This window comes from Eulemur rufifrons, chromosome 8, assembly GCF_041146395.1.
Source record: "Eulemur rufifrons isolate Redbay chromosome 8, OSU_ERuf_1, whole genome shotgun sequence".
Classification (NCBI taxonomy): domain Eukaryota; kingdom Metazoa; phylum Chordata; class Mammalia; order Primates; family Lemuridae; genus Eulemur; species Eulemur rufifrons.
Window position 1 is genome coordinate 52,301,443 of NC_090990.1, and position 25,627 is coordinate 52,327,069.

General features: G+C 38.5%; 1 protein-coding gene across 4 annotated transcripts; it reads right to left on the bottom strand.

Moving 5' to 3' along the window:
- Positions 1-4,042: 4,042 nt before the first annotated feature.
- On the bottom strand, positions 4,043-24,797 carry RPE65 (retinoid isomerohydrolase RPE65). 4 transcript variants are annotated; one of them, XM_069478060.1, is made up of 14 exons: positions 24,738-24,797; positions 23,594-23,676; positions 21,961-22,111; positions 20,384-20,491; positions 20,139-20,280; positions 16,566-16,713; positions 15,294-15,375; positions 14,921-15,053; positions 14,670-14,809; positions 13,906-14,035; positions 6,658-6,772; positions 6,467-6,561; positions 6,245-6,356; positions 4,043-5,103 (listed from the first exon to the last, which is right to left on the bottom strand). In XM_069478060.1, the coding sequence occupies exons 1-14, from the start codon at positions 24,746-24,748 to the stop codon at positions 4,952-4,954; spliced, it is 1,602 nt and encodes a 533-aa protein (XP_069334161.1). In that variant the 5' UTR covers positions 24,749-24,797; the 3' UTR covers positions 4,043-4,951. The 4 variants fall into 4 exon arrangements, with proteins under 4 accessions (XP_069334161.1, XP_069334163.1, XP_069334164.1 ...); XM_069478062.1 differs by lacking the exon at positions 23,594-23,676; XM_069478063.1 differs by lacking the exon at positions 21,961-22,111.
- Between the last annotated feature and the right edge of the window lie 830 nt (positions 24,798-25,627).

Genomic DNA, 25,627 nt, shown 5'->3' on the forward strand with positions numbered 1-25,627 from the left:
TTTCTATTTTCCATTGCATTTATTTGCACTCTAACCTTTATTATTTCCTTATTTATGCTTATTTGAAGTTTGTTCTTTTTTTAATTCTTAAGGTAGAAGGTTAGATTATTGATTTGAGATACTTATTTTTTTAACACAGGTGTTTACAGCTATATATTTTGCTGTAAGCCCTGCATTAGCTGCATTCCATAAGTTTTGATATGTTGTGTTTTGTAATTTCCCTTGTGATTTCTTATTTGGCCCATTGGATATTCAAGAGTGTGCCGTTTAATTTCTATATATTTGTGATTTTGCCAAGTTTTCTTGTTATTGACTTCTGATTTATGCCATTGTGGCCAGAGAACATTCTTTGCATGATTTATTTAATTTTAAATTTATTTAGGCTTGTTTTATGGCTTAACATATTGTCTATCCTGGAGAATGTTCTATGTGTGCTTAAGAAGAATGAGTATTCTGCTATTGTTGCGTGGCCTTTTCTATAGATGTCTATTAGGTCTGTTTGGTTCATAGTGCTGCTAAAGTTTCTATTTTCTTGTTGATCTTCTGCCTACTTGTTCTACCCAATATTGAAAGTAAGATATTGAACAATCTCCAGCTATTACTGTTGAATTATCTTTCTCCCTTCAGTTGTGTCAGTTTTTGCTTCATGTATTTTGGGGATCCGTTAGATGCATATATGCTTATAATTATTATGTGTTCCTGATTGCCCTTTTTATCATTATAAAATGTCCTTGTTTGTATATAGAAACAATTTCTGTCTTAAAGTCTATTTTGTCTGATATTACTATAGCCACTTCATTTCTCTTTTGGTTGCTTTTTGCATGGTATATCTTTTTTCTATCCTTTTATTTTTGATATATTTGTGCCTTTGAATCTAAAGTGTGTTGCTTACAGTTAGCATATAGTTAGACCATTTTTAAAAAATACATTTTGCCAAATTCTGCCTTATGATTGGAGTGTTTAATCCATTTATATTTAATGTAATTACTGATAAGGTATGGTTTTTGTCTGCCATTTTGATATTTGTTTTCTATATGTCTTTTGTCTTTATTCCTCTCTTCCTTCATTATCAAGTTGTTCTGCATTAAATAGATATTTTCTAGGGTACTATTTTAATTCCCATGTTATTTCTTTTACTATATTTTTTGAATAAGTTTCTTAGTGGTTGCCTTGGGTGTTACAATTAACATCTTAATTTAAAAGCACTGATGCTTATCAGCATTACAATGTGTTCTTTGGAACATGTATCTCATGATATGCTCCAATAAAAAAGAGTTCTGTCCTTGAATAAGATTGGGGTATGTTTTATACTCTCTCCCTTGTAGAATGTCGATAAGCAAACATATCACAGAAATATTGGATATGATTCTTTCATCTTCCTTATTTTTTCTATTTCTTAAGTACAGTCCTTTAATGTAACTTTAATATAATAATGGATATAAAATTATTTGCTCTGAAGAAGAATTTTTTTAAAAAAAGTCAAATCCCTCTAAGCTGGGTCCTGTGAGGTTAGAGCTCTGCATACTAAATTAAAAACTGGAGTCTTGAATGAAGATTCCCAAACTTGCTTGGTTCATGAAGCTCTTTGTGTCCCAGTAACTTTTTTATGGCATTACTAGGCAAAAAAAAAACAAACAAACAAAAAAAAAACATATATATATATGTATGTAAACATATAAAAATGCCTAAGGGTTCTGTTTATTAAGTAGTTATAAATGGAAATGACATAATAAATATCTTTGTGCTAACTTTGTTAGAACAAAGTTTTGGGCATTGCACAACTTCTCAAACTTTGGAATTAGGTTGGATGCTGCTGCCATCTTTTCTGTTCCACTTTAATTTTTGCATGGTGCTTGCATTTTCACAGCAACCACCAAAAACCCAGCTTCTAAAGATCTCATCAAAAGGAATGTAGTGAAAAAAAAAAAAAAAAAGGAAGGTAGTGATCTAATGTTGAAATTGTGAATTACCTCACTTAGTAATTCATAGTGTCCAACAGATACGGATGGTACTTGGAGTCAGACCCCAATTTTGTGGAAACTTGGCCAAGTTATTTAACTTTATGGAGACTCACTTTCCTCTCCTGCAAAATAGGATCATCAAGTCTACACATTGGACTTTGTAGAGACTAATTAGTGGAATCCCCAGCATAATAAATACTTGCAACATAGTAACTATTATTCAAAGGGTATGTTGGCCCATTAATCAATAGTAAGAGTTACTGAACAGTCAAAAACTTTATCTGCACCCAGACTTGGTAACTAAGTAATATGATAGTGGTTGCATATGAAATAAAATCTTAAATTAGCAGGAATATTTCAGACAGTATCAAAAACTAAATTTTCAGGGAAAAGTGTTTCATTTCAATATAGATTTCAGTTTAAGTTTTACTACTCATTAGAAAAGTAACTTGGCCTCCCTTTCCTCTTTTTTAAAATGGTAACAATAGTACCTAATGAGTTTAGTATTAGGAATGAAAGTGCTTAGCATATAGTAGACACTCAATAAATGTATGTTTCTTTCCTGTCTTTCAGAGATTATTTTTCCCATTGAGACTGAATTTTACCAATTTGGTGTTCCTTAGGGAATGTGTCTATAATCTCTAACCATTGATACCCTTCCTCTTAGGCTAACAGAAGAAAGTAGTGCATTTTATTCTTTAGCCAGATTGTGGCATGACAGAGTAATACTGCTGTAGAATTCTTGGAAGATAGACTCTCTTCAATGTCTTTAGAATATAGCACAGGGACTTTGTCTAGACTGTCTGCCATGAGGCAGTTATCAGTTACTAATTACCTCTTGATGATGTTATGTCAAAGGTTTTATTTACTATCCTTTCCCCTGGGCTATGAAAAATATAAGGTACCCAAAATGGAAAAAAAAAAAAAAAAAAAGATCGACTCCAAACAACTTGTTATGTTAAAAATAACTACTTATTAACAGGTTGATTTATATTCATTCAACTGAAGTTTTTTTTCCTTAAAACAGATTTTTTTTTTAAATGGATAGGATATGATTCTCTAGATCCCCCAGATGGGTAGCTGTTTCTTAGAAAGCAGGTTTCTTATTTCATTCAGTCTGAATCTACAAGTTAATCTCTCTTGCCTGACTTCAATCTCCCTTATTCTAATTTAAGTTTTTAAAGCACATGTTCTATCTTTGGATTTGAATAGCAGCTTCTAAGCCTTCTTGCTGTATAAGAGATGATTGTAATAGAGAATTTTGATGTTGGTAAAATGGTATTGGCAGAATGTTATCTTAGTCAGATCTTCCTTCTTCACACTGAGGTGGTCTAGGAACAGGGGGAGGTATGGGCATCCTGAATCGTGAGACTCACCTCATGGAAAATGAATGGGAAGAAGCCAGGAAGTGACCAGCAAATGTAGGAAATGGGAGCTGTAGGAATTTTCTTAAATTGGAAGACTTTAAGTCTAAAACTTAGTAATTTCTCAGTCATTTATTTTCTGCATTTTAAAATTAAATGGAAAAATAGATTTCTTTGTGGAATTCTGTCCATGTGCCATGTCTCAAGACAAAACACAATGGATTGATGTTTATCTACAGTAACATATTTCATGCAATTCCCTGGCATTTTCCCTTTTCTTTTTTGAGATTTCTAGTTTTTTATAGGGATTACCCATGGCAAAATAATGATTACATTAAAAATCCACAAGGGAAATAAGATGAAGAAGACAAGTACCCAAATCTTAATAGCAGTTGAATTTAGATGAGCTCTGTATGATTTTGCTTTATAATTTCCACTTTTCTATATTTTTGGATTTTCTTTGGACAGTATGTTTTTATGAGTACTTATAATTTAAAAATGAGTGTGCACTTTATCTAAACAAAGAAATCAAATTGATGCATCAAGTAGCCTGGTCAGTCTGTTCCTTCAAGCTATTTTCCCTTGGTAGAACATGATGCTGATCACCTTAAATATGATAGATGACATGTAAGACTTTTGAGCATAACATAGATACCAAGATTAAGATATAGAATGCAATTTTTTTGTCAATTTCCTTTTTGTTGGTAATTTGTACCATGGAAGAAAGTAATTTAAAAACAAAAGTGGTTAAAATGTATTAATACCTGAATGTTAATAATTTAATATTTTTTCTCTCTCAGATGATTGCCCAGTGCTTAAATATAATTAAACAAATGAGGCAACAAAGTATAACCCCCAACATTACTCCACAGTTCGATTTTAAATAGCTATTATAAGTATTTTTATGCTTTTTTTTTTTAAAAAAATACAGTCACTACTATATTACTTGCTTTTATGTTACATAAGCTTTTAATACATAACAATCTTTGAGATGTTATTTGCCTGAGAGGCCTCAGTTGATTAGACATAAGTTTTCTTGTTGTAAAATCAGAAATAATAGTAATTGTCTATATTAAATGGAAAGGTTAAAGTTTACAAGCTTGAAAATCTTTGAGCAGTTACATATATGGAAAGTAATTACTATGATTACTCTTAGAAAATAGTCCCTGGTTTGAGAAAAAGTTTGGTTTGACAATTAGTAATTAAGCCTTACTACGTGATACTGCCTTGACTCAGCAAAGCCATTTATAAATTAGATGTAGAGGACTTTGGTTTTTAAATATTAAAAAAAATACTTGGAGCAGATAGGTACCTAAAGTGAACTTTTATAATAGGAATAAAAGCAGTTTAATAAGTCCACATTCATTTCCTACTTGATTGCTAAATACGTGAAAGAGTTTTTCAGTTATGGTCTGTCTGTCTCACAGAGGAAGTATGATTACTAAATATGTACTCTTTTTTTTTTTTTAAAGAATTGCTTGCTCAACTCAGTGCTTTCTGTAAAACACTGCAAAATTGTGTGCATCTCCAAGTTAAGACTAGGCTAAAGTTGAACAGAATTTGATTGCAGACCTGATGTTGGTTTTTTTGGTTTTGTCACCAAAACCGTATCTTGCTAGAATATACTCAGGATTTTTTGAACAGTCCATGAAAGGTGACAGGGATGTTAAGCTCCACTTCAGCCCGGGCAACTTCACTCAAGTCCTTGGCATTCAGAATCAGCAGATAAGCAGGCTTTTGTCCTGCCCCGGGGCTCACCACCACGCTCAGAACTACACCTGTTAATCAGAAGTAAATAAGGCAGTACTGAATGCAGAAAAGCCCAGGCCATAGATTAAATGTCATTTAAATAATATAGGAGGTAGTACATTGGCAAATAAAGAAAACCCTATGACTTGACTTCTTGTTCTGATTCTTCTACCACTTGGCTATGAAATCACCTGAAGAGATCTTTTAAAGTGTTCATGTCCCCTGGACTGTAAGCTCCAGGAAGGCAGTGACCATGCTTGTCTTGCTCATTACTGTGTCCCAGTATCCTACGACAATGACTAGAATATAGTAGGCATTCATTAAATACTATTGAATGAATGGATCTGTGCTCTTATCTGTAACATAAAAATATAACGCCTGCTCTACCTACTGAAAAACTAATGATGTAACTATCAATGAAAAATGTGTATTAAAAGATTTTGAAAGCAATAAGGTACATTATATCTATAATTTCCAAGATCTATTTGGAAGCTGACTTCCTTCAAACACAATGACAGCAAACTTTTTGCAGTTTTGACTGGATGGGCTGTATATGTAAAATTATTTAGTGTGAAATGGCTCCACAATTCTTTGTCTCATTTCTCTGTGGTTTCCCATATTTTAATTCCAGAGGGTATAATTTACCTCCCTGTTCCAGCTAGGCATAGTTAGCTGAGACATGCTTTGTAACTGAGTTGCTGTATTATAGGCTGTGGCTCTGAATGCCTTTCTAGTCCCAGCTTACTAAAAGAACAAACCAAAACTAGAATCACAGAGCTTCTCATTCTCTTTGGTTTGCTAGAATACTCCGTTTTGCTTCTTAGAACTGTTCTTTTTCCGAAATATGTCTTGGTCAGGATAGGCAAAAACCTAGAATCCATGATGCCATTTTCCCTCCTTTTCTCCCTCATCTTAGAGCGGACATTGATGCTCCCTGATGACACCAAATGGTGCTTTAGCATTTTTTTTCCACTAGTAATCAACAAGACCTGGCCACAAGATGAAACTTCTTTTCAAATAAATTTAAATTCTTTTGTGCTGTCCTATTTGCAGTATTAAAAATCATTTCTGAACACGAAGGAATAATCAACCTAACTCCTCTCCTAATGAACAAGCACACAGAACTCCAGTACAAAGAGATTGTTCAGACACATCCATTGCTTTCATTACCATCATCTTCTTCCAAGGCATCTGGGTGAGAAACAAAGATGGGTTCTGATGGGTATGAATCAGGCTCTTGCCATACCCAAGTTTCTTTGGTTTTGACGTTCAGCTTACAGAGCTGTTCGTAAGAAAGAAAAATCAACCAATCAATCAATCAGTTAACATGCTTTGCTTGACTAGCATATGAGTCAAAGCTCTGTTCTAATATTAGTAAGATGGATTAATTACCCTGTCTGGAACAAAGTGATTCAAGCCAAGTCCGTATGCATATGTATAAGGTTTCCCACCATACTTCTGGTAATTGATTTGAGGAAACTCAAATGCTGCAAAACAGAACACACGCTTAGGAAAACTCTGTTAATCTCTTTGAACAGAACATTTATTCCCTCCTGTGTGAGATTTCCTCTAGATCATCTCACCTTGGCGAGGCCCTGAAAAGAGAACCTCAGGTTCCAGCCAGATGGTCTCATCACTGCGCAGAATTGCAGTGGCGGTTGTGTTGGGGAGTGTGACTAAATTCTTGCCTGTGTCAGCCTAGGAAAGAAAATAACAGACACCTCAGTGAGCAGGAAAGAAATTTCAAGCAGTCGTAAATGCAGACTTCCTGAGTCTCCTCTGTCCTGGGTTCTTTCTTAGGTCAACATGCAGGAAGGGCTAGTGCAGGAAACTGTGCATGAGGGAGCCCCAGAATGTGACCGGGCAGGCTGCCTGCACCTGCGTCACTCAGTGGCTGTGTGTCACCCGGAGAGTCACATAACCTCTTAAGCCCTCAATTTTCTCATCTGTAAAATGATAGCACCCTCAAGGAAAGTTTAGGCCTCTTCGGAAGGGCCTCTGCAATAAATAAATAAAAAAATAAAATAAAATAAAAAATGTTTTTCTGCAGAGCAAAAAGACTTCAACTGCCTTGGGGATACAAGAGTATTTACCTCTTTTATAGTTAGGATATATTTTGATTTTGTTTGAAAAAAACCCATGCAGTTATGCTGTCAAAAAAAAAAAGAAAACATATATAAACATATAAAATAAAACATATAAAAATCTGGACCAGATTTTTTCTATGATTTCTTGTCACGTACATGTGATTTTCCTGATTGTTTTGTGGAAACAATGGATACCATGAGCTATTTCTAAGCACATATCCATTTATTAATACTTTCATCAAATACTTGGTTCCATGTTTTGTTCTAGACTCTATTTTAGGCACTTGGGATATTTCAGAGAGTAAAGTCCCTGTCCTCCTGAGGCTTACATTCTAGTTTGAGGAGATAAACAACAAATATAATTAATGAATAGAGTGTATAATATTGCCATAAATGTAGGGAGAAAAAATAGACTAGGGGAAGGGGAATTGGAAATGTGAAGGGTAGGTGGGTTGAAATTTTGTGGTCAGGGTAGGCATCTTTGAAAAGGTGGCATTTGAGACAAAACTCTCAGGAGATGAGAGAGTCAGCAATGCAGATATCTGGGGAAGAGCATTTAAGCCCAGAGAACAAATCGTGCAAAGACCTGAGGCAGGAGGATGCTGAACGGGCTTGAGAAGCATCAGACAGATGCAGTGTGGCTGCAGTCGACTGAGCCAGGGGAGAAGAGCAGGGTAGGGCCGAGGGGTGACGGGGACAGATTGCGGAGAGCCTCAGGTCCTTGTGAGCATGTGCTCTTTCTCTGTGAGTGAGCCACGGGAAGACATGGGAGGGTTTTGAGTTGAGGAGTGACAGGCTGTGATTTATTTTTAAGGGATCTCTCTGGCTGCTCTGTTGAGACAACCCTTGCAAGAGTGGGATCAGGAAAACCAGTTGGTCTTGCAGTAGTCTAGTCAAAAGAAAACAACGGTGCAGATGGGGCTGGTAGCAGTGCAGTCAGTGAGAAGTGTCAGATAGAGTCAAGATTTCCTGATGCCCAGGATATAGGGTGGGGAAGAGGCATGAAAGTAAGAGAGGTCTCGAGCAGGACACCAAGGTGTTTGGCCTGAGCAGTTAAAGGATGGTGTCCCAACAAAGATGGGGAAGACTACTGTAGGTGGAGTAAAGTTTTTGTTGGGGGAAGATGAGAAGTCCAGCTCTTCTCTTAGTAGGCCTGAGATGTCTACTGGATATCCAAATGCAGATGTGGAATTGGCAGTAGGATATAAGAATATTGAGTTTAGGGAAAGTTAAGAATGTAAATAGAGGCTGCTTTAAAGCATGAATCTTTAAAAAGATGTGAGTTGCCAGGCATGGTGGCACACACCTGTAGTCCCAGCTACTCAGAAGGCTGGAGGGTCGCTTGAGCCCAGGAGTTCAGGGTCAGCCTGGGCAACATAGCAAGACCCATATAACCATTTCTAAAATAAATAAGTAGGAGTGAGTATACCACCAGAAGATGGGGGAATCAGAGACTGAGTTCTAGTGACCTCCAACAAGGGGAAGAATGAGGGGGTAGCTGGTTGGGGCAAATGAAGTCAAGAGAAGGATTTTGTAAGAGTGTGATGTGTGTGATCCATTGAAGAGGGTAGAGAAATGATGATCTAGGAGACATCTGGGGGAAAATTGCTAGAGTGATGTCCTTGAGTGGGTGAGGGAGGATGAAAGAGATTAGCTCTGGATAGGAAGATGGATAATTCAGCATATGAGTGCAGATGCTGGTGGGCGGGTAGATGTGGTGGCAGGAATCTCTGGTTCCTTTCTGATTTCTTTCATTTGTTTCCGAGAAATAGGAAGCCTAGTCATCAGCTGCATATGAGTGTGGAGGCAGGAAGTGGGAGGTGTTAAAAGTTTGAAGAGAGAAAGGTGTGGAATATTTAACTAGCAAAGTGAGAGAATAAGTGAAGTTGGGAAATGTAGCAGTAAGGTTTGTGGTCACGCATTTAAAATCAGACCAATTACCATGATTGTGTGTCTTCAGCACTTAAATTCAGCCTCAGAGGTATTCTCATGGAGTGGGTAGAGAGTTGAATTTAACTAGGGTTGTGGGTTTGACAAGTGAGTTTGACAAAATAAGAAAGAGGCAAGAAAAATGAGGGTCCATACGAGAGGGTGATTATAGTTATTGACCGTAACATTTAAAGTGAGTGAGGAGGGAAGGTAAGTCCTCAAGGGAGTGAGAGAGAGTGAGAAAATAGTATGTTGGATGGATTGGAAGTTCCTGGTGGGAATTGCAGTAGGGCAAGTGCTATTGCAAGATAAAAACTGAGATTATGGAAGGAGCATAGTCACAGGCTAGGGCAAGGTGAAGGGTGTGACTGGAGAATGAGTGGCTGCGATAGACTAGAAGACAGGGTTGGTGGAAGAGGTCAAGGAACTGAGAGGCTAGGTTGTTAGAAGAATCACCATTGATGTATATATTGATATCGCCAAAAACTAAGAGACAAGAGTAGAAATGGAAAGAATGTGGCACTGAGCCAGGAGGGAGAGTGAGTGGTGGTTAGTGGGTGACAGCAATAATGAGGGGTGCATATATGTGTATGTACACCTACCACTTAGCTATACGATTAGCTGAAATGAGATGAAAACTTGGGGTATTTTAAGGGTGGATGGAGGGAACAACGGTCTAAGCAAAGAGAAACAAGGACACCTACCCCAACCACAGGCCCAGTTGTAAAGCGCTGTACCCTTGTACAGAGTAGAAACTGCTTCTGCTGGAAGTTGCTGCTATCAAGTTGCTGACTATCAAGACCAGTGTTCTTAGGAAAAAGCTGGATTTTGGTTAAAGAAAGAAGGCAGAGGGAACTTCTGAATAGAGAGATTTTTCTGGTGGTAGAATAAGAATTATGAGTAAATAGTGCAAAATTTTCAGAATAGGGAAGGGATGGGAGGTGGGGAGTAAATTGAAGAGTACCTTTTATGAGATTTTGTGAAATGGAGATTCAGGGCACTTAGTGGTGATGTTAGGAAGAAGAGAGTGATGGAGTGACGTGTGTACGTATAAATATTTATCCACATGCATACAGTAAGTACAAATGTCCACGTTGAACATATTTTTACGTGGTTTTAAGTTGAATTGTTTTTCTCTGTTCTATCTTTTTAAAATGTTAAATTAGGTTTCTAATATAAGAAATATGTAACATTATCTTTATTTTCCTCAATATTCTGGCTTCTCCTTTAGACTTACTTTTTTTTTTTTTTTAACAGATGAATTTACCCTTTGACTCAGCAATCTCACTTCTGAGAATCTATCCTACTGATGTTTCTGCACATATATGAAATAACATACATATCAAGTTATTTCTTGTGGCATTATTTGTAATAGCTGGGGACTGGAAACCATTCTGTTGCCCAGCAGTGAGACATTGGTTGAATAATCTTGTGTATATTTGCAAAAAGAACATAAAAGCAAGATTTTTAGTATATATTGTTAAATGAAAAAAGCCAGGTACAAAACAGTGAATACAGAAACTTGCTTTTTGTGTAAGAGAATGAAAACTAATAATTATATATACATATATATTTGCATTTTTAATATTTTATATACAATACATATATCATATTTTCATATAAATAAACAAAAGGAAGATATTAATAAAAGTTAGACATAAGAAGTGAAGGGGAATAGAGTGGAATAGATGGAGCTAGGGGCTGGAGTGAGACTTCCTAGTGTATACCTTTTTGTATAGTTTTTATTTTTTAACCATTTAAATGTACTGCCTTTTCAAAAGTAATGACATATTTTAAAGATGCTACCATTATCTTAATCAGTAAACTGAAACCTCAGTCATTTCTCTCCTCTCCGTAGCTCTTTCCATTCTTCTCTTGATCTGTTTATTCCCTCTCCTTCCCCTAATTTATGACCTTTCTATTTTTCCTTTCCCTGCAAAACCTTTAAGAGCATAGACTCAGTAACTTCTCCCACATACTCAACAACTGCTCACATAGAAAGCCTTGAAAACTGATTTCTGTCTCCCTTACTCTACTCCCTTGGAGATCATCAAATCTAGTCTTGGGTTCTTAGTCTTTATCCTTTGCCACTTCTCTGTAGCAGTGGGTACCATAGAACCCTCTCCTGCTCTAACCTATGTGGATTACCCTCTCTTAGCAGGACTAGGACTCTCTGGTGGCTCTTTCTGTTTTTTTTCTGGCTTCTCTTTTTTTCTACTACTTTCTGCTCGTGGACATTTCCTGAGCTACTGTGCTTGGCTATCTTTTCTTCTCTCTCGATATTCTCTGGCTATCAAATATTTTATTAAAAAATCAAATTTTTAATGTTTCTTTTAGAAAACCTATTCTAAAGTATGATTTTTCTCCCTGCTAGCTATCAATTTGTGTATATTTGATCATCATTTCAATACCAATAATTATCAGCTTTTTTTCTGTTTAAAAACTTTCACTATCTCCCCATTCCCTGCCCAATAAAGTACAACCCTTTTAGCCTGATTTTAAAGCCTTCCAAGATTATCAACCTACTTTTATAGCTTTTTATCCCATTTACTCCACTACTTTTGCCTATAATCCAACCAGTTGGATAACAGCCAATTCTCTCTATCTGCTCCCCACTTTTCTGTCTCTCCTTAAGCTGTTTTTCCCATCCTCAACTGTTCTGCTTCAATTTCATCTCCACCAACCAAAAGACTGCCCATTGCAAATAACTGTGTTCCATGTATCTCCCCAAACAAGTGTGATGACTCATGATCTGACTGTCAATTTACCCGCCCCTCACAGAGCTCCTCTTGTGCTCACATGCATTCTCATTCCTGAATCACCTTTCTTCTCCCCACCGCACTAGGTAATAGGTTCCGTGAGAACTAGAAGTGTATCTTTTCCACGTATCCACTGAAACAACTAGTGCAATGCCTATTGTAGTGGTTACTCAGTAACCATTGAAAGAAAGAGAAGGCGGGGATTGAGGTGACATTAGACATTGTTAGTCATGACAAAATTTCCCCATTCTATAGGGGAAATTCTATAATTGAGTAATCTTTCTTCAGGCAATGATGACCATACATTTAGAAAAATCCTTCCTGTTTCTTTGTTTTGGAATGTGGATTTTTAAGTTAAGTGGTCCTCCTTTATGCCGTTAATTTAAAAATGATTCTGATTTTACCATTATCAGCAAAATAGGACTTTACTGAAATCAATTGACTCATTCATTTACTAAGGATTTTATGGGCACTCAACTATGTGCCAGAGATACGCTTCCTAAGGGGAAAGCAAGAGTGTTTAAGGTACCCAGACTGATCTCTCCCCATGATCTCTCTTCTGAGCTCCAGATTCATGTCTACCAGCTGCCTATTGAACATTTTGTTGAAATGACCAGTGAGTACTTTCAATGCAACATGTATAAAATAAATCTTACTCTTTTTCCTGCAAACCAGCTCCTCTTACTTCTGTGCTTCCATTTCAGCAGATTGTACTATCACTCACTCAGCTGCTGAGGGCAGAAGCCTGGAAAGCATCCTCACTCCTTCCTCTCCCTTACCTTTCATATATAATTAGACACCAACTCCTGCCGATTCTACTGGCTAATTAATTCTCAACTTTGTATCTTCTTTCATCTTTCAGTTGCCATTTTCTTTATTCAGGTACTTATTTTCTTTTATTTACCCTACTGCATTAATCCTGTAATAGGCTTCTAGCCTCTGGACTCCCTGCCTTCCAGCCTGTCTTCTGTGATGCTGCCAGAGTGACATACAAAACAAATCTCATATACAACCCCATGCACTTAAAGCACTTCAGTGGCTCCCTATCATTTATAAAATGCCCAAAGACTTATAGAGCCCCTTACGATATCATTCCAACCTATCCTTCCAGTTCCTCTGCTCAAACCCACCTCCCTATGCTCCTAATGAACCAGCTCCAGTGACTACTTCACATTTCTAGATTAAATTTTGCTTTTAAAATTCCTCCTTGCCTTTGTAGAAGCTCTTTTGCCCATTTATAATGCCTAATCTCAACCTCGCCTTTTCTCATTCTTCATAGAGCTCACAAACTTGCTTAAGAGCAGTGATACCTGGTTCTAAATTGGGTTAATTTTCCACGACATCAGATCTAAGCCTTTGGTACAATGTTTTACATTCCATGTGGCTGCCTCAACCCCTTTTGTGCAACGAGGGAGCACATAAAAGACATAAAAGAGAATGTATGCTCAGGTATCTATGCATGAAAATAATATTTTCTTGATTTTGACTGGCATTTCCATCACACTACAAATTCTAGATGTCACTCTGCTTATTCTAAAAAGACAGTCAGGGAATACAGGGAAGAAAAAGTAGAAATAAAGAGAAGACTGTCTAATGCTATTAATGATTCTTAACCTCTAGTGATATTTTTAGAAGATTATTAAAAACCAAAATAATGGGCTGATTTCCCCACAAGGGTAACTTTTTCATGCTTCATCTCTCCAGAATTTTAAATTATTTAAGGTATTTATATTATTGACAAAGGATCCTTGGAATCAGTGGGCCTGCACTATTCACCAAGAAAGTATATTTTTAAGAGGATTTTGTAAATAAAAGGACAGCAGATTTAGAATCACAAAAACCGGCTCTGCTATAGTTGCTTTCATGAAGTCACATCACTCTTCTGAGCTTCAGTTTCCTCACTTGTAAAATGAGGGGAGTTTAATTAGTTTATTTTTAAAGTTCCTTCCAGCTCTGGAACTACAGGACTTTATGTATAAACATGAAGCCGGAGAACAATTCCTCAGAGAGATGAAGCATTCTGGTTAGATCTGAAATCTGTGTAGAAGGAGTTTACCTTGTCAATATTCAGAGGAAGCACATATCTCCTAACTTCAGGTTGGGGAGCCTTTCTGGCATTTTTTTTCACCTCTTCCCAGTTCTCACGTAAATTGGCTAAATATAAGTAATTATAAACAAATTCAAATCTGCAAAAGTAAGAAGTCAAACATGAGCACAGACAATTACAAGTAATTTTAGAGAGATGATTCATGCCTTTTAAAAGCATAAGTGCCTGCCTGTTTTTTATTTCACAACCCAGAAACTGCTAATGACCCAGGTGTATCAGAGCCGTTTCCTCCTGCCCACACTGGGTGAAAAAAAAAAAAAAGAAACCCACCTCATGGATATGTTTAAATAACCACAGCCTTAAGATACTTTCTGTATTGCTCCTCTGTCACCGTTCTGTTCGTGACTTTAGGGGCTATTGTTTTCTTAGAGACATGGCTAGTCTGAAAAAAAGCACACCTCCTTCTCCCAATCCTAGAGTGGGTGCAGTTCAAGGTCCCTCAAAGATTTTGTCAAGTTTAAGCTCATTCCTGAGGTCCTTTTATTTTCAGGTCTGATTCATGGCCTGATTGGTTTTTAATCCTTAACTATGGTTTGGATGTTTAGATTACCTAAACTCCCTATTGCTTTTTCAATTATAGTTTTTGACTCTCACATACCTCTTGCGTTTTTAGATGTCATTCAGATCAAACATTGAGAGCACTCTCTCTGTAAAAGCCTCCTAATTTCCAAGAACAACAGGAAATGTACCATTTGTCCAATGTCCTTTCTTACCCTTTCCAGCAACAGAGATCCACAATCAGAAACCCATTGTCTTCATAGGTGTTGATGTGATGGAAGAGATTGAAAGGAGAAGTCCTGTATTTATAATTGAGGTACTTTCTTCTCTTTTTGTCAGCAATGTGAAGCCAGACCTTGAAAAGTGAGTAAAATATTTTGATGCATTTGAAAAGGAAAAAAGTGTACATTATGAAACACATCTTTTTTTCAGAATCGCAAGCTTGACAAATAAATCTGAGACTTACCCCCATGGTTTCATTGGACTCAAAACAATCCATGTAGTTGGCTCCCCAAAGACTCCATGAAGAAAGGAATTTGAACAGGTTAATTTTGACTGGTGTCTCCACAAAAACGATATAGTTGGGAGTTAGACCAAAACTGTTCAGAAACACAAATGAGCTTGTGAATGAAAGAGCTGATTCTCAAGCTGCAAAGAAATATGTACACACAAGGTATGCTTAGTTACATGAATCAACAGTGCCTACATGAAATTAATTATGTTTAAATTTAGTTTTCTGCAAGAAAAAAATGTTGTGATCAGGACTGGTATCAAAGGTAGGCAAAGCAGATCTTTAAACTTGAGTTTTCCTGATGATTCATAGCAGGCCTTCAAGTTACCTATGGACGTAAGATGGCTTGAATCGGTCACTGCAGGGGAATTGTACAACGACCTCTGACTTGCTTATTGGATCTTCCTTGTCTGAAATAAAGTGGTTTTAAAAGGCTTTAAAACAGCCTCTTTTTTTTTTTTTTAATACAAAGCATTTAGAATATCTTATACAAGCACAAAAATATATTTTCAGATCTTGATTTTTTTTTTTCAGAGCTTATTTTCATTTTCTCAGTCACTGGCATTTCTTAGTGAAATTTCATGTGAAGCTGCAATCACCTGGGAAAATACAAATAGCAGCAGATTTGGAAAAGTGTGGAAGACAGGAAAGTCACATCTTAAAGCTGGTGGTGGGTTTTAAGTCAGGGGAGTAATGCAAAACTTTAGTATGGTCAAAATGCCTTTTGCAGTATCTTAAGGTGCCTAAAATGTATAGCATAAATGGGTGTTTGTCAGTAACCCTGTACAGTAATTCTTATGCATGTTAAAATTTAATTTATTTACTACTAAGTCAATGGTCTTTAAACCTTAATGTGCATCAGAATCACAATTCTGAAAATACTGATTGCAGGCTCCTCCACCAGAATTTTTTATTCAGTTTCCTGGGGTGGGGCTCAAGATTTGTATTTCTAACAGTTTTCCAGGTGATGCTGTTGGCCCAGGGACTACGCTTTGAGAACTGTACTAAGCAATACTAAACAAAAATCCATACAAATTCAAATAATTCTATCATTAAGATGGTTATCAATGAACCTGGCAATGAAAGGAAGATAAATAGAGAGTTCTAGAGTACTCTCTCCTTTTCTTTAATTCTTTTTCTATAGTATTAATGAATTAATAGATTTGTTTATTGCTTTGGGAATTAAACACAAAATATTGAATACACTCTCATATATATGTATGTATGCTATTGTGCATACACATATGTTTATTTAATTTTATTTTGCTTGGCACATGAATAAGTGTTCAATAATGTTTGCTGGATTTGAATCTAATTTGTACATGATCAAATCCACATACACACAACATCTTGAAACATTGTACATAGAACTTGGCCACTTGCTTTCTGTATTTTCAAGTTGTCATCTCTTGCTGTAGGCAAGAGATGGGCATTGGTCCCCTAGTAAGGTATGAGTGAGCGCAATTGTTCTAAAGCCTGAGAGTAATTTAACTCTGCACATAATGCTATCTTGATATTCTGATCTGGCATTCTATATTTCTGGTAACTTTCTCATAATATAGGTACTCGTTTTCCGAAGCGGAAAGATTGGTAAACTTACCTGCTTGCAGTGGAGGGATCTTTACAATATTGTAGGCAAGTGAAAAATTTTTCCCAAAGCAATTACCAATGTTGTAAACGGTTCCATCGTTTTCAACGTGGGGGTGAGCAGTGGCTCCATTGACTGAGACGTAGTTGCAAAGATCAACCTATGGAAGGAAAGTGAATATCACCCACGTTTAGAGAAAGAAGAGTACAGTACACCTTTGTCCATAGGTCTGACCCCACCACTACCCGTTGCATTTTCACCCTAAGTGTACTTTCTCTTTCTTTCCATCTCTCTGGATCCCACGCTCTTTCACCTTCAGTTCCCACCTGTAGCGCAGAAGTTTCCTGGGACACCCATTCTGTCACTCCACATGTCTAAAATCTGGAGTCTCTGTGACTGACTGTGTTCTTCATTTGATGTATACCATATGCTGCTTGGGTTACTTTTCTTTTTAAACATGCAGGTTGACCTCAGACAATGATAAATTTGAATCCTGGGACTTCTTTATACTTCTCTCATTGTATTGGATTGAATTGTATAAAATTGCTCATATTCAATAATTTTCAATTTACAAAAATGGCAATTTTGTATGGTACAGCCTAAATACAAAACTCAGTGTCTTGTACATAGTACAAGTGCAAGTATGAGTTTGTAACTGAAAGGGACCTCAGGATTCATCTAGTATAGAAAGCCTTAAGCTAAACAAACTTCAGGAGAGCCATGAATCTCTTGGAATTAAATATAAGGATCCAGCATTTTAATTTGATTTGGAGTCTCATAAGAAATTCAGATCCCCAATTCTAGCATAAACCTCTCAGTTTACAGAAGGGGAAATTGAGGTCTCACAGAGGTCAAGTGTCTTGTTCAAGAGTATAGAGGCACATGTGGGCCAATCAGTGCCCAATTTCTACCTGGAACCTATCCATTAAAAACTTATTGGAAGAATCATTAATGGTGTACGTATTTAACTAAGCAAAATTATCTTTATTATATTAGGAAAATATTTTTAAAGCTTGGGTCTTTTTAGCACCCTTATTTAAATGATAGGCAAGACATTCAATCATGCATTCATTCACTCATTCAGCAAGTAGTCTTTGAGCTTCTGGTATATGACAGCCACTGTGCCAGGGTCTAGGAAAAGAGAAGGTCTTTGTTTTCAAGAACTTCAGTCTAGACCTGTACTGTCCACTATGGTAGCCACTAGTTTTCAGAAAAAACTTCAAATTCAGTTTCTCAGTATATTTCAAGTACTCAATAGCACTGGAACAATGCAAATGTAGAATATTTACGTCATTGCAGAAAGTTCTCTTGGACAGCACTATGTTAGACCAATAAGCTGGTATAAAGTGCAGTGAGAACAAAATAGTATCTGTAGATAAAAGCCATCAAACCCAGACTGGGGGTTTAGGTGGGCTTCCCCTCTCTAATGCTCCAGAGGTGATTAGAAGTTAGCCAGGTGGAACAGGATGACAGTGTGTTCCAGGGGGTGAGAATCTCAATGTGAAGACATAGAATTGTGAAACAGCACGTGCTGTTTGGGGGTCACTACTTGTTCAGCACAGCTGCAGGGAAGGGCATGCACGGAGAAGGGGAAGTAAGAATGGGCCAGCTGCAAAGGCCTTTGCTTGGACTTTATTTTGGAGACTATGGGTTCCCTACATGGAGGAACATATTTATATTTGTATTTTAGAAAAAGTGTTCCTGCCACACTAAAGAAATTGTATTTAAGGCAATCAGGCTGGAGGCAAAGGCTCTGGGTTGGGAGGTTATTTCAATAATAATAAACAAAATAAAATCCCAATTTTTTAAAACTACAATTTGACATGAAGTCAGGGTCTGGTATTATTCACAATGGAACCTGACCTTTAATAAAGTCTATTCTGGAGGCATACTATAACTTCTACATATTCAATTAAAGTACCATGCAATTGCAATGCAGATTCCCTATAAGAGTCCAATGAATGATTGAGAAACTCAGCTTCAGTTCTTCTCCAAATGATCTACATACACATTTGTACAGGGTTTTACACACACACACATCAAAAACAAGTAAGAGCTGGGGAAGGTATATGTTAAGACTTAGTAAATAGTCTGTGGAGAATTATAGATCAGCTTGTGATATTGAGACCCAGTGTTGAGACTATTTCTCTTTCCATTTCTAGTACTGCATTTATAGTTCTGGTTTTGAATTCTACCTACTGAGCTAGCTATACTTTATCTCTTTTGCCCTCCCATACAGCTCTCACATGGCTTTCCACTTAAACATCCTAAAGCACAACTGTGCTTATACTACTTCTTTGAGCAAAAACTTTCAGTAGCTTCCCATTAGCTAAATGACTTATTCCAAATGTTTAGCCCGTTATTCAATCTTTTAGTATCACCCTATCCTGTGTCCTTTGACATTGATGACTAGTTCTCAGCTGGGAGTGTGATTGCCCCCTAGGGGGAGATTTGGAAATGTCAGGGGCATTTCAGGTTTGTACAATGATTGAAGACTTAGTGGATGAGGCCAGGGATGCAAAATCTCTGCAATGTATGGGACAGTCCCTGCAGTGATGAGTCCCTCCTGCCCAATGCCACTAGTACTTCCACTGACAAATCCTGCAGCTCTATCCAAAAAACATCATTCTCTAGTTTGCATGAACATATACTCTATTGTCTCACCTCTATGCCTTTGATCATGTTACCCTCTTCACCTAGAATGTCCATCCTTTCTCCAAATTCACTGAAGTCATACCTCTCCTTTAACCTCCAGCTCAAATGCAAGCCATTTGAACCTTCCTTGATCCACCCCACCTTGCATCCCAACTACTGCCAGAAGTAATTTCTTTCTAATATGTGCTTTCTTAGGTTTTCCTTCTCTTAAAAGACTCATCACATTTTGTGTCTTATAATAGTTTGTACTTGTTTGACTTCCCCATCTAGATATTAAGCTTCCTGAAGATAAGAAAAATGCCTTGCAAATAGATATGTATTAATAAATATTGGTTGAAAATGAGGATCTATTTTAAGTAATGCTGCATTGAGGTTGCCTAAGTTCTCAGTGAAATTGTCACTTTCTAGTATTGCTAATATTTTGTCCTATGTTATTTCATTTAACATATATCTTTATTTCTAATAAGCATCTATAAGAAGGGGCAAATTGGTGCAATGTGTTTACCTAGAACCATGAATAGCATGGTTTTCAATATCAATAGCTGCAATATTTTGAGCACCCAGTATGTACCAGGTCCATGCTACTCTCTAAATCCATGAAATCCGGGACCATGTTATCTTGCTCACTGATCTACCCCTTGCATCTAGTATAAATTCTGGTACACGGAAAGCATTCAGTAAATATTTGTATCATGAATGAATATTTTAGGCATTTTATAGGGTTTTCCTCCAATCCATATAAGTTTTTAAAGTTTCACAGATGAAGAAACAAAGTTTGCCCTATGTCACACAGCCAGTAGTTGGTGGAAAAGCAAGGATTCGAAACTTAATTTGGCTCTCATGTTCCTTCCATCAAGTTGCACAGTTGATTTAATTCTGAGTTCCAATTTCTAAATTCCTGAGTGACATCACCTGAGCACTGTGTCCCACCTGCTTAATTGTCTCCAAGGTCTCTGGATTAATCTTTGTAATGAAGTTGGTCTCTGTGCAGGCATAGTAATCTTCACCCACTGGGTAGACATTAACAAGGGCATTGTCAGTAACCTCCACTCCTCGAAAGTAAGAAAAAAACCTGCAGAAGCAAATGAATTTTTCAGTCCAATAACTTTCAAGCCATGAGAGAAAAAGGGCTAATGCAAAATATCTTGAATAACATGCAGTTTGGTTTCAGTAACCTGGAAAATATATTCTTGCAGGGATCTGGGAAAGCACAGGTGCCAAATTCTGTTATGACGATCCTTTTCTCAGTCATTGCCCGAACGTAAGCATCGGTGCGGATGAACCTGAAGGACATGGAGATACAGGAAAGGGTCACAGACAGGGGCAGTCAGTTGCATGCCATGTGGAGCTTAGAATGGTCATTCTCTGTGTCCTCTTCAAGTCAGAATCACAAATTCACAACACGAAGAATAAAGATTATTGTCAGCTCATTTTGTTGGGGAAACCAAAAGAGAAAGAGACAATGTTCCATGAGCTTAAATTTATATCTGCTAAACCTCATAGATGAGGAGGTTGAGGTCCAGAGAAGTTAAGTGACTGGCATGTGGCCATGCTGGATTCAAACCCAAGTCGGCCCACACCGGACCACGTGAACTTTCCGGGTCACACCATGCAGCCCTGTGGCTAGTTCACACAGGACCTCACCTGTAGCCTATAACCTATCAAGCTACACTTCCTGGGAAAATACAGAACAGGGTATACTGAATTGTATTCCTCTCAATCTCTCTCTGTCCCTCTTGTGTTTTTCTTCAATTTTTAAAATTTATTTTCCTACTTCAAAAAACAGGTGTTCTTGAATTCAATCCCCTGTCCAGGCAAATCTGCTGAACCATATCCCAGACTAGATGACATACATTGCCTGGGATTTCTCATGTAGACAGCTAATTAAAATCTGATTTCATACTTTTATGGAAAGGAAAAAGTACCCAGATCTTTAGAAGGTATATGAAGGCTTTATCTGAGCTCCAAACTATGCTGTCAGAGCTACATCGCTGCTTGACATGATCTGTTTCTCTTCTGTTACAGTCCAAGTTAACCTGTTCGAGTTCCCTTTTATGCTTCCTTTGGATGTCTTTTCACAATGTCTGAAATATGTGGGGATCAACAAAGCCACTTACAGGCCTGAATATTAAAACAGACGACAAAGTATTCATTGTGATGTTAAGGGAGCTTCCTGGAGTGATGGTTTAGGTCTTCAAGCCTTTAGCAATAATCTCTTGTTTTTAGAAAACTTCTCTTTCTGGTATCATTATGAAATACTTGGTCCTTCCCTACTTTGTGGCACCTCCCTCTCCTTCCCTGTGGCCTTTCTGACTCTAAAAAGAGGAAAGAAATCAAGATAACCAATGGTTTAATACTAATAACAATGATCAGAATAACTGTTATTATTGAGTACTTCCTATGTGCTAGACACTGTGTTCTCATTTAATCCTTGTGATGAACCTATGAAGTATTATTTCTCCAATTTTACAGATTATAAAGAATTAGGCCACCCACCTAGGCAAGTAGTGTCTGTTGAACACAGGGCTTAAAGCCAGGCCTGTGGGATCCCAAAGCTCTAGTTCTTAGCTTCTCCTTTATCTCATGGTAGTGTTCCCAGGTGTCTATGCAGACACACCAGGCCAGGTGGATTCTGAGGAAGAAGTGGATATCTAGGTCCGCTTTTGGGTTCAGGAGGTTCAAAAGCACATAGAAGGAAGAGCTGAGCTAGGTCTCACTCCTGGGATGGGGAGTGTGGCTTCGTGCCCCATACCTTCTGTGGTATGTGACGTGTCCTTCTTTAAAGTCAAACTTGTGCAGGAGGGCTTGCCCATCAAACAGATGATAAAATGGTTCGGATCCAACTTCAAAGAGCCCTGGCCCACATCGAAGGAGACTGCCGGTGAGCCAGAGGGGGATGCGGCCTGTGGTGGAGGGGAGACAGAACACTGCTTCTTACCCCTGCCCTCGGGTGGGGCTCCTCTCTGGTAAGGTGAATTTTATTAGCAGCCCAATGGGGCAGCCTCTTCTTTATACAACTGGCAATGATTTTCATTCCCAGCTCTCACGTTGGACAGCACTCAGCAAATGTCTGCTGACTTGACTCTCCTTTCACTAGGAGATCACGTGGTGGGAAATGTGGATGCCCCAGAGTTTGGATAAGGATTGGAAGAGGAGTGAGGGAAAAGCATCTTGGAGGGAATGGGATTCTCCCCCTAATAGATGTACCATTTGCCTTTTGCCATCTCAGTTTTAAGAAGATTTTAAAATTGCTTGATATATTTTGGCACTTGATAAAGATATTTTTAAGAGATGTGTCTATAGAGGAAATTATTTAAATGAAACAACAGGAATACAGGCTTTTTGACATCTACAGCTGTATTCCTCTGAGGGTGTGCACTACTGCCTGGATAGAAGGCAGCTTGCGATAGTGGAAAGGACACAGGGCTGGGTGTCAGGGACTTGAAGTTTGGCTTAGGGTTTGCCACACGCCATCTTTGGGTCTCACTTCCCTCATCCGCAAAATGAAGGGTATCCCAGATAGTCCTAAGGCCTTCGGCTTTAACCAGTTAGGTTTGTGCCCTAGTATCCTTTGAAAAGTGTGGTGCTTGGCAGTGTGTGCTTAACCCTCGCCAGTAATTTTTTTTTTTATTTCATCTTATTATGGGGGATACAGAATTTCAGGTTACATATGTTGCCCATGTACCGCCTGTCCCCCCAAGTCAAAGCTCCAGGCGTGTCCATTCCCCAGACAGTGCACATCGCCAGTAATTTTTTTAAGAAAATGGATTATTTTCTATTTATTAATAATGATGATGACAGTAATAATAACTACCATCTATTGATCACTTTGAGTGTTGCATATTGGGTGAGTCATTCTATGTACATTACCTCATTTAATCTTCACAACGTCTCCATGAGGTAAATTTTGGTTTTTGGTATGTAAGGGAATTGAGAATTAGAAAGTTTAAAAAACTTAGCAGATTCACAGACAGTGAAATGATAGAGCCGCGATTAGTGTCTACATCTATCTTCCTGACCCCAGAACCAACCTTCTTCCAACGTAGCGGGCATGAAACCCACCACCCTTCAATGTACTATTCACAGGTGCTTGTTACGGGCCCCCCATTCATTCAGACACTGGTGGGACAGACACTTGTAGGACATTTACTAGGTGCCAGGCACTGACGGTTTGAAGATGACCAAGGTGTAGTCGCCATCCTCAAGGAATCCCAGTTAGGGAGGATTTTTCTACATTGGAGAAATGAAGTAATGAGAGGAAACCACCCGACTGCCCTCGCTGTGGCCCCCACGGGGAGCCGGTACTGACAGCCGCCCGCAAAGAAGCAGTGGAACAAGACCGAGCTCCGCGGAACAGCGGGTGGCTCGAGGTGGGCCAGACCGACCTGTCACGTGAGCCGTGAGCGGCGAGGACAGCTCCTCCACAGTTTCGAACAGTTTCTTGTAACCACCAGCAGGATGCTCCACTCTGGAAGGGTGGAATAATGAAGAAGCCTGTGTTTACGCTCCGAGAAGTCAGCAGAGACAGAGGCAGCAGAGCCCCAGGAGAGAAGGCGCTCCCTGGCTCCACGCAGGGTCGCTGCTGCCCGCCCCGCCTGCGTGCGGAGAGGAACACCGCGGGCCCGGCTCACGCTTCTTTGATGCCAGGGGAAATGACCTCTATTAATGTCAGTGGTCACAGTGGCCTTGAGCTTACCCTCTGCCGTTTTCATTTATTTCTGAAGACAAATGACTAATCCTGCTGCTATCACTTCGCTTCCTGAACTTGGATCCTAGACAGGCTCCTTCCCGCAGCATGTCCGGGCCCTATCAACTCTCTCAGCTCACTGCTTTCGCCTCATGGAGAGAATCATTCCTCTCCCTCCTGGGGGTTCGAGTCCGGTCCCTCATGCTGCGTTATTCACTCATATTATACCATCATTTCCCCTCATCATCTCATTTCTCTACCGATCCCCAGGAGCTACAGTACTTTTTAAAAATAGACCAGGAGATTATTGTTGTTGATTTCTTACCTCCTCTGTTTGGCTCCATTTTATAACGTCTTAGTGTGGAATCTCTGACCAGACTCCAGATTATAATAATTGCCTTTTATTAAGCACTTATTATTTGCTATACACCATAAAAAGAACTTTGCTAGGTATTTGCTCATTTAAATCTCACAATAGCATAATGGGGTAAGTACTATTGTTATAGCCATTCTAGATATGGAAAATATAGACTTAGAAAAGTTAGGCAACCTGCCCAAAGTCAGCAAGGAAATGACTAGACAAGAAGTGGAACCCAAGTCTACCTGAGATCCTCACTGCTGTTTCTCGGCCCCAGTTTAATCACACAGACCCCACCATAATGTATATCTGAATTCTAGGTATTTACTTCAATACACAAATAGGAAAAAAATTCCCCACCAAAATCCAAGGGTCTTCCCTAAATAGGTCATCAGTCAATGGCTTCTCTTCAGAAGCTCTTGAAATGGCATATTCACTGTGAACCCACTGAGGCATTTCTAAAATATCTCCCAGAGATACTTACTGGCTAGACATTTTCCTTCAGTGCAGGATCGAGAGTTCTGGCACCAACTGCAGAATGAAGAAGCAAGTCCTCAGCCAGGGGCCTTTATATGCCTTCTAAATCCCCCCAAAAGGACTTATGGCTTTGGGAACCCTTCCCCACCCCCTTCAGCTGCGGAGGGGGAAGAGAAGTGGCTTTCAGTGCTCACATCCTTCTGATGCTTGAGCATTATTTGGACTTGCTGTTCCCATAACAGTTTTTTGGCTGTTTTCCAGAGACCTCAATCCCTCCCAGGGAGAACGAGAAGCAGATTAGAAAGAAAGGAGCCCTGTGGGAGTGGCCGGCAGCAGGCCTGAGCCGATGCAAGTCACCCTGCTGGAACCTGGCACCATTCTCCGGCACCCACCTCTACCTCCTCTACCACCACCTCTGTACCTTCATCCTTACCCTCATTCATTTATTCACTCACTTATTAAAAAAAAAATCTACTATATACCATCCATGGACCAGAGAGAGATGGTTATGGTCCCTGCCTTCACAGCTCTTATAACTTTGCAAGAGTAACAAGGAATTAACAAATTATTCAACAAAATTTGATTAGTGCTAAGACTGGAGAAGTATGGAGTGTTATGGAAGCACATGGTAGCATGTCTAACCCTCTCTGGCCACCTTATCGGTACCATTCAGTGTCCAAATTCTTCCAAGCAGGTTGAGGCATTAGCTATGTCCTTTTGATTTGTTAGTGTATCCTTGTCACTAATCCTTGCCTGCTCTCCACCTCATCTTCCTGTCCATTGGTATGTGTTCAGCACTCAGAGTTATAGTGCTAATTCAGTCATATTTTCACATTCTTTTATTAAGCCCTACTTGCTTGCTAGCATGGTACTGCCTAAAGGAGTCCCTGGAAAACA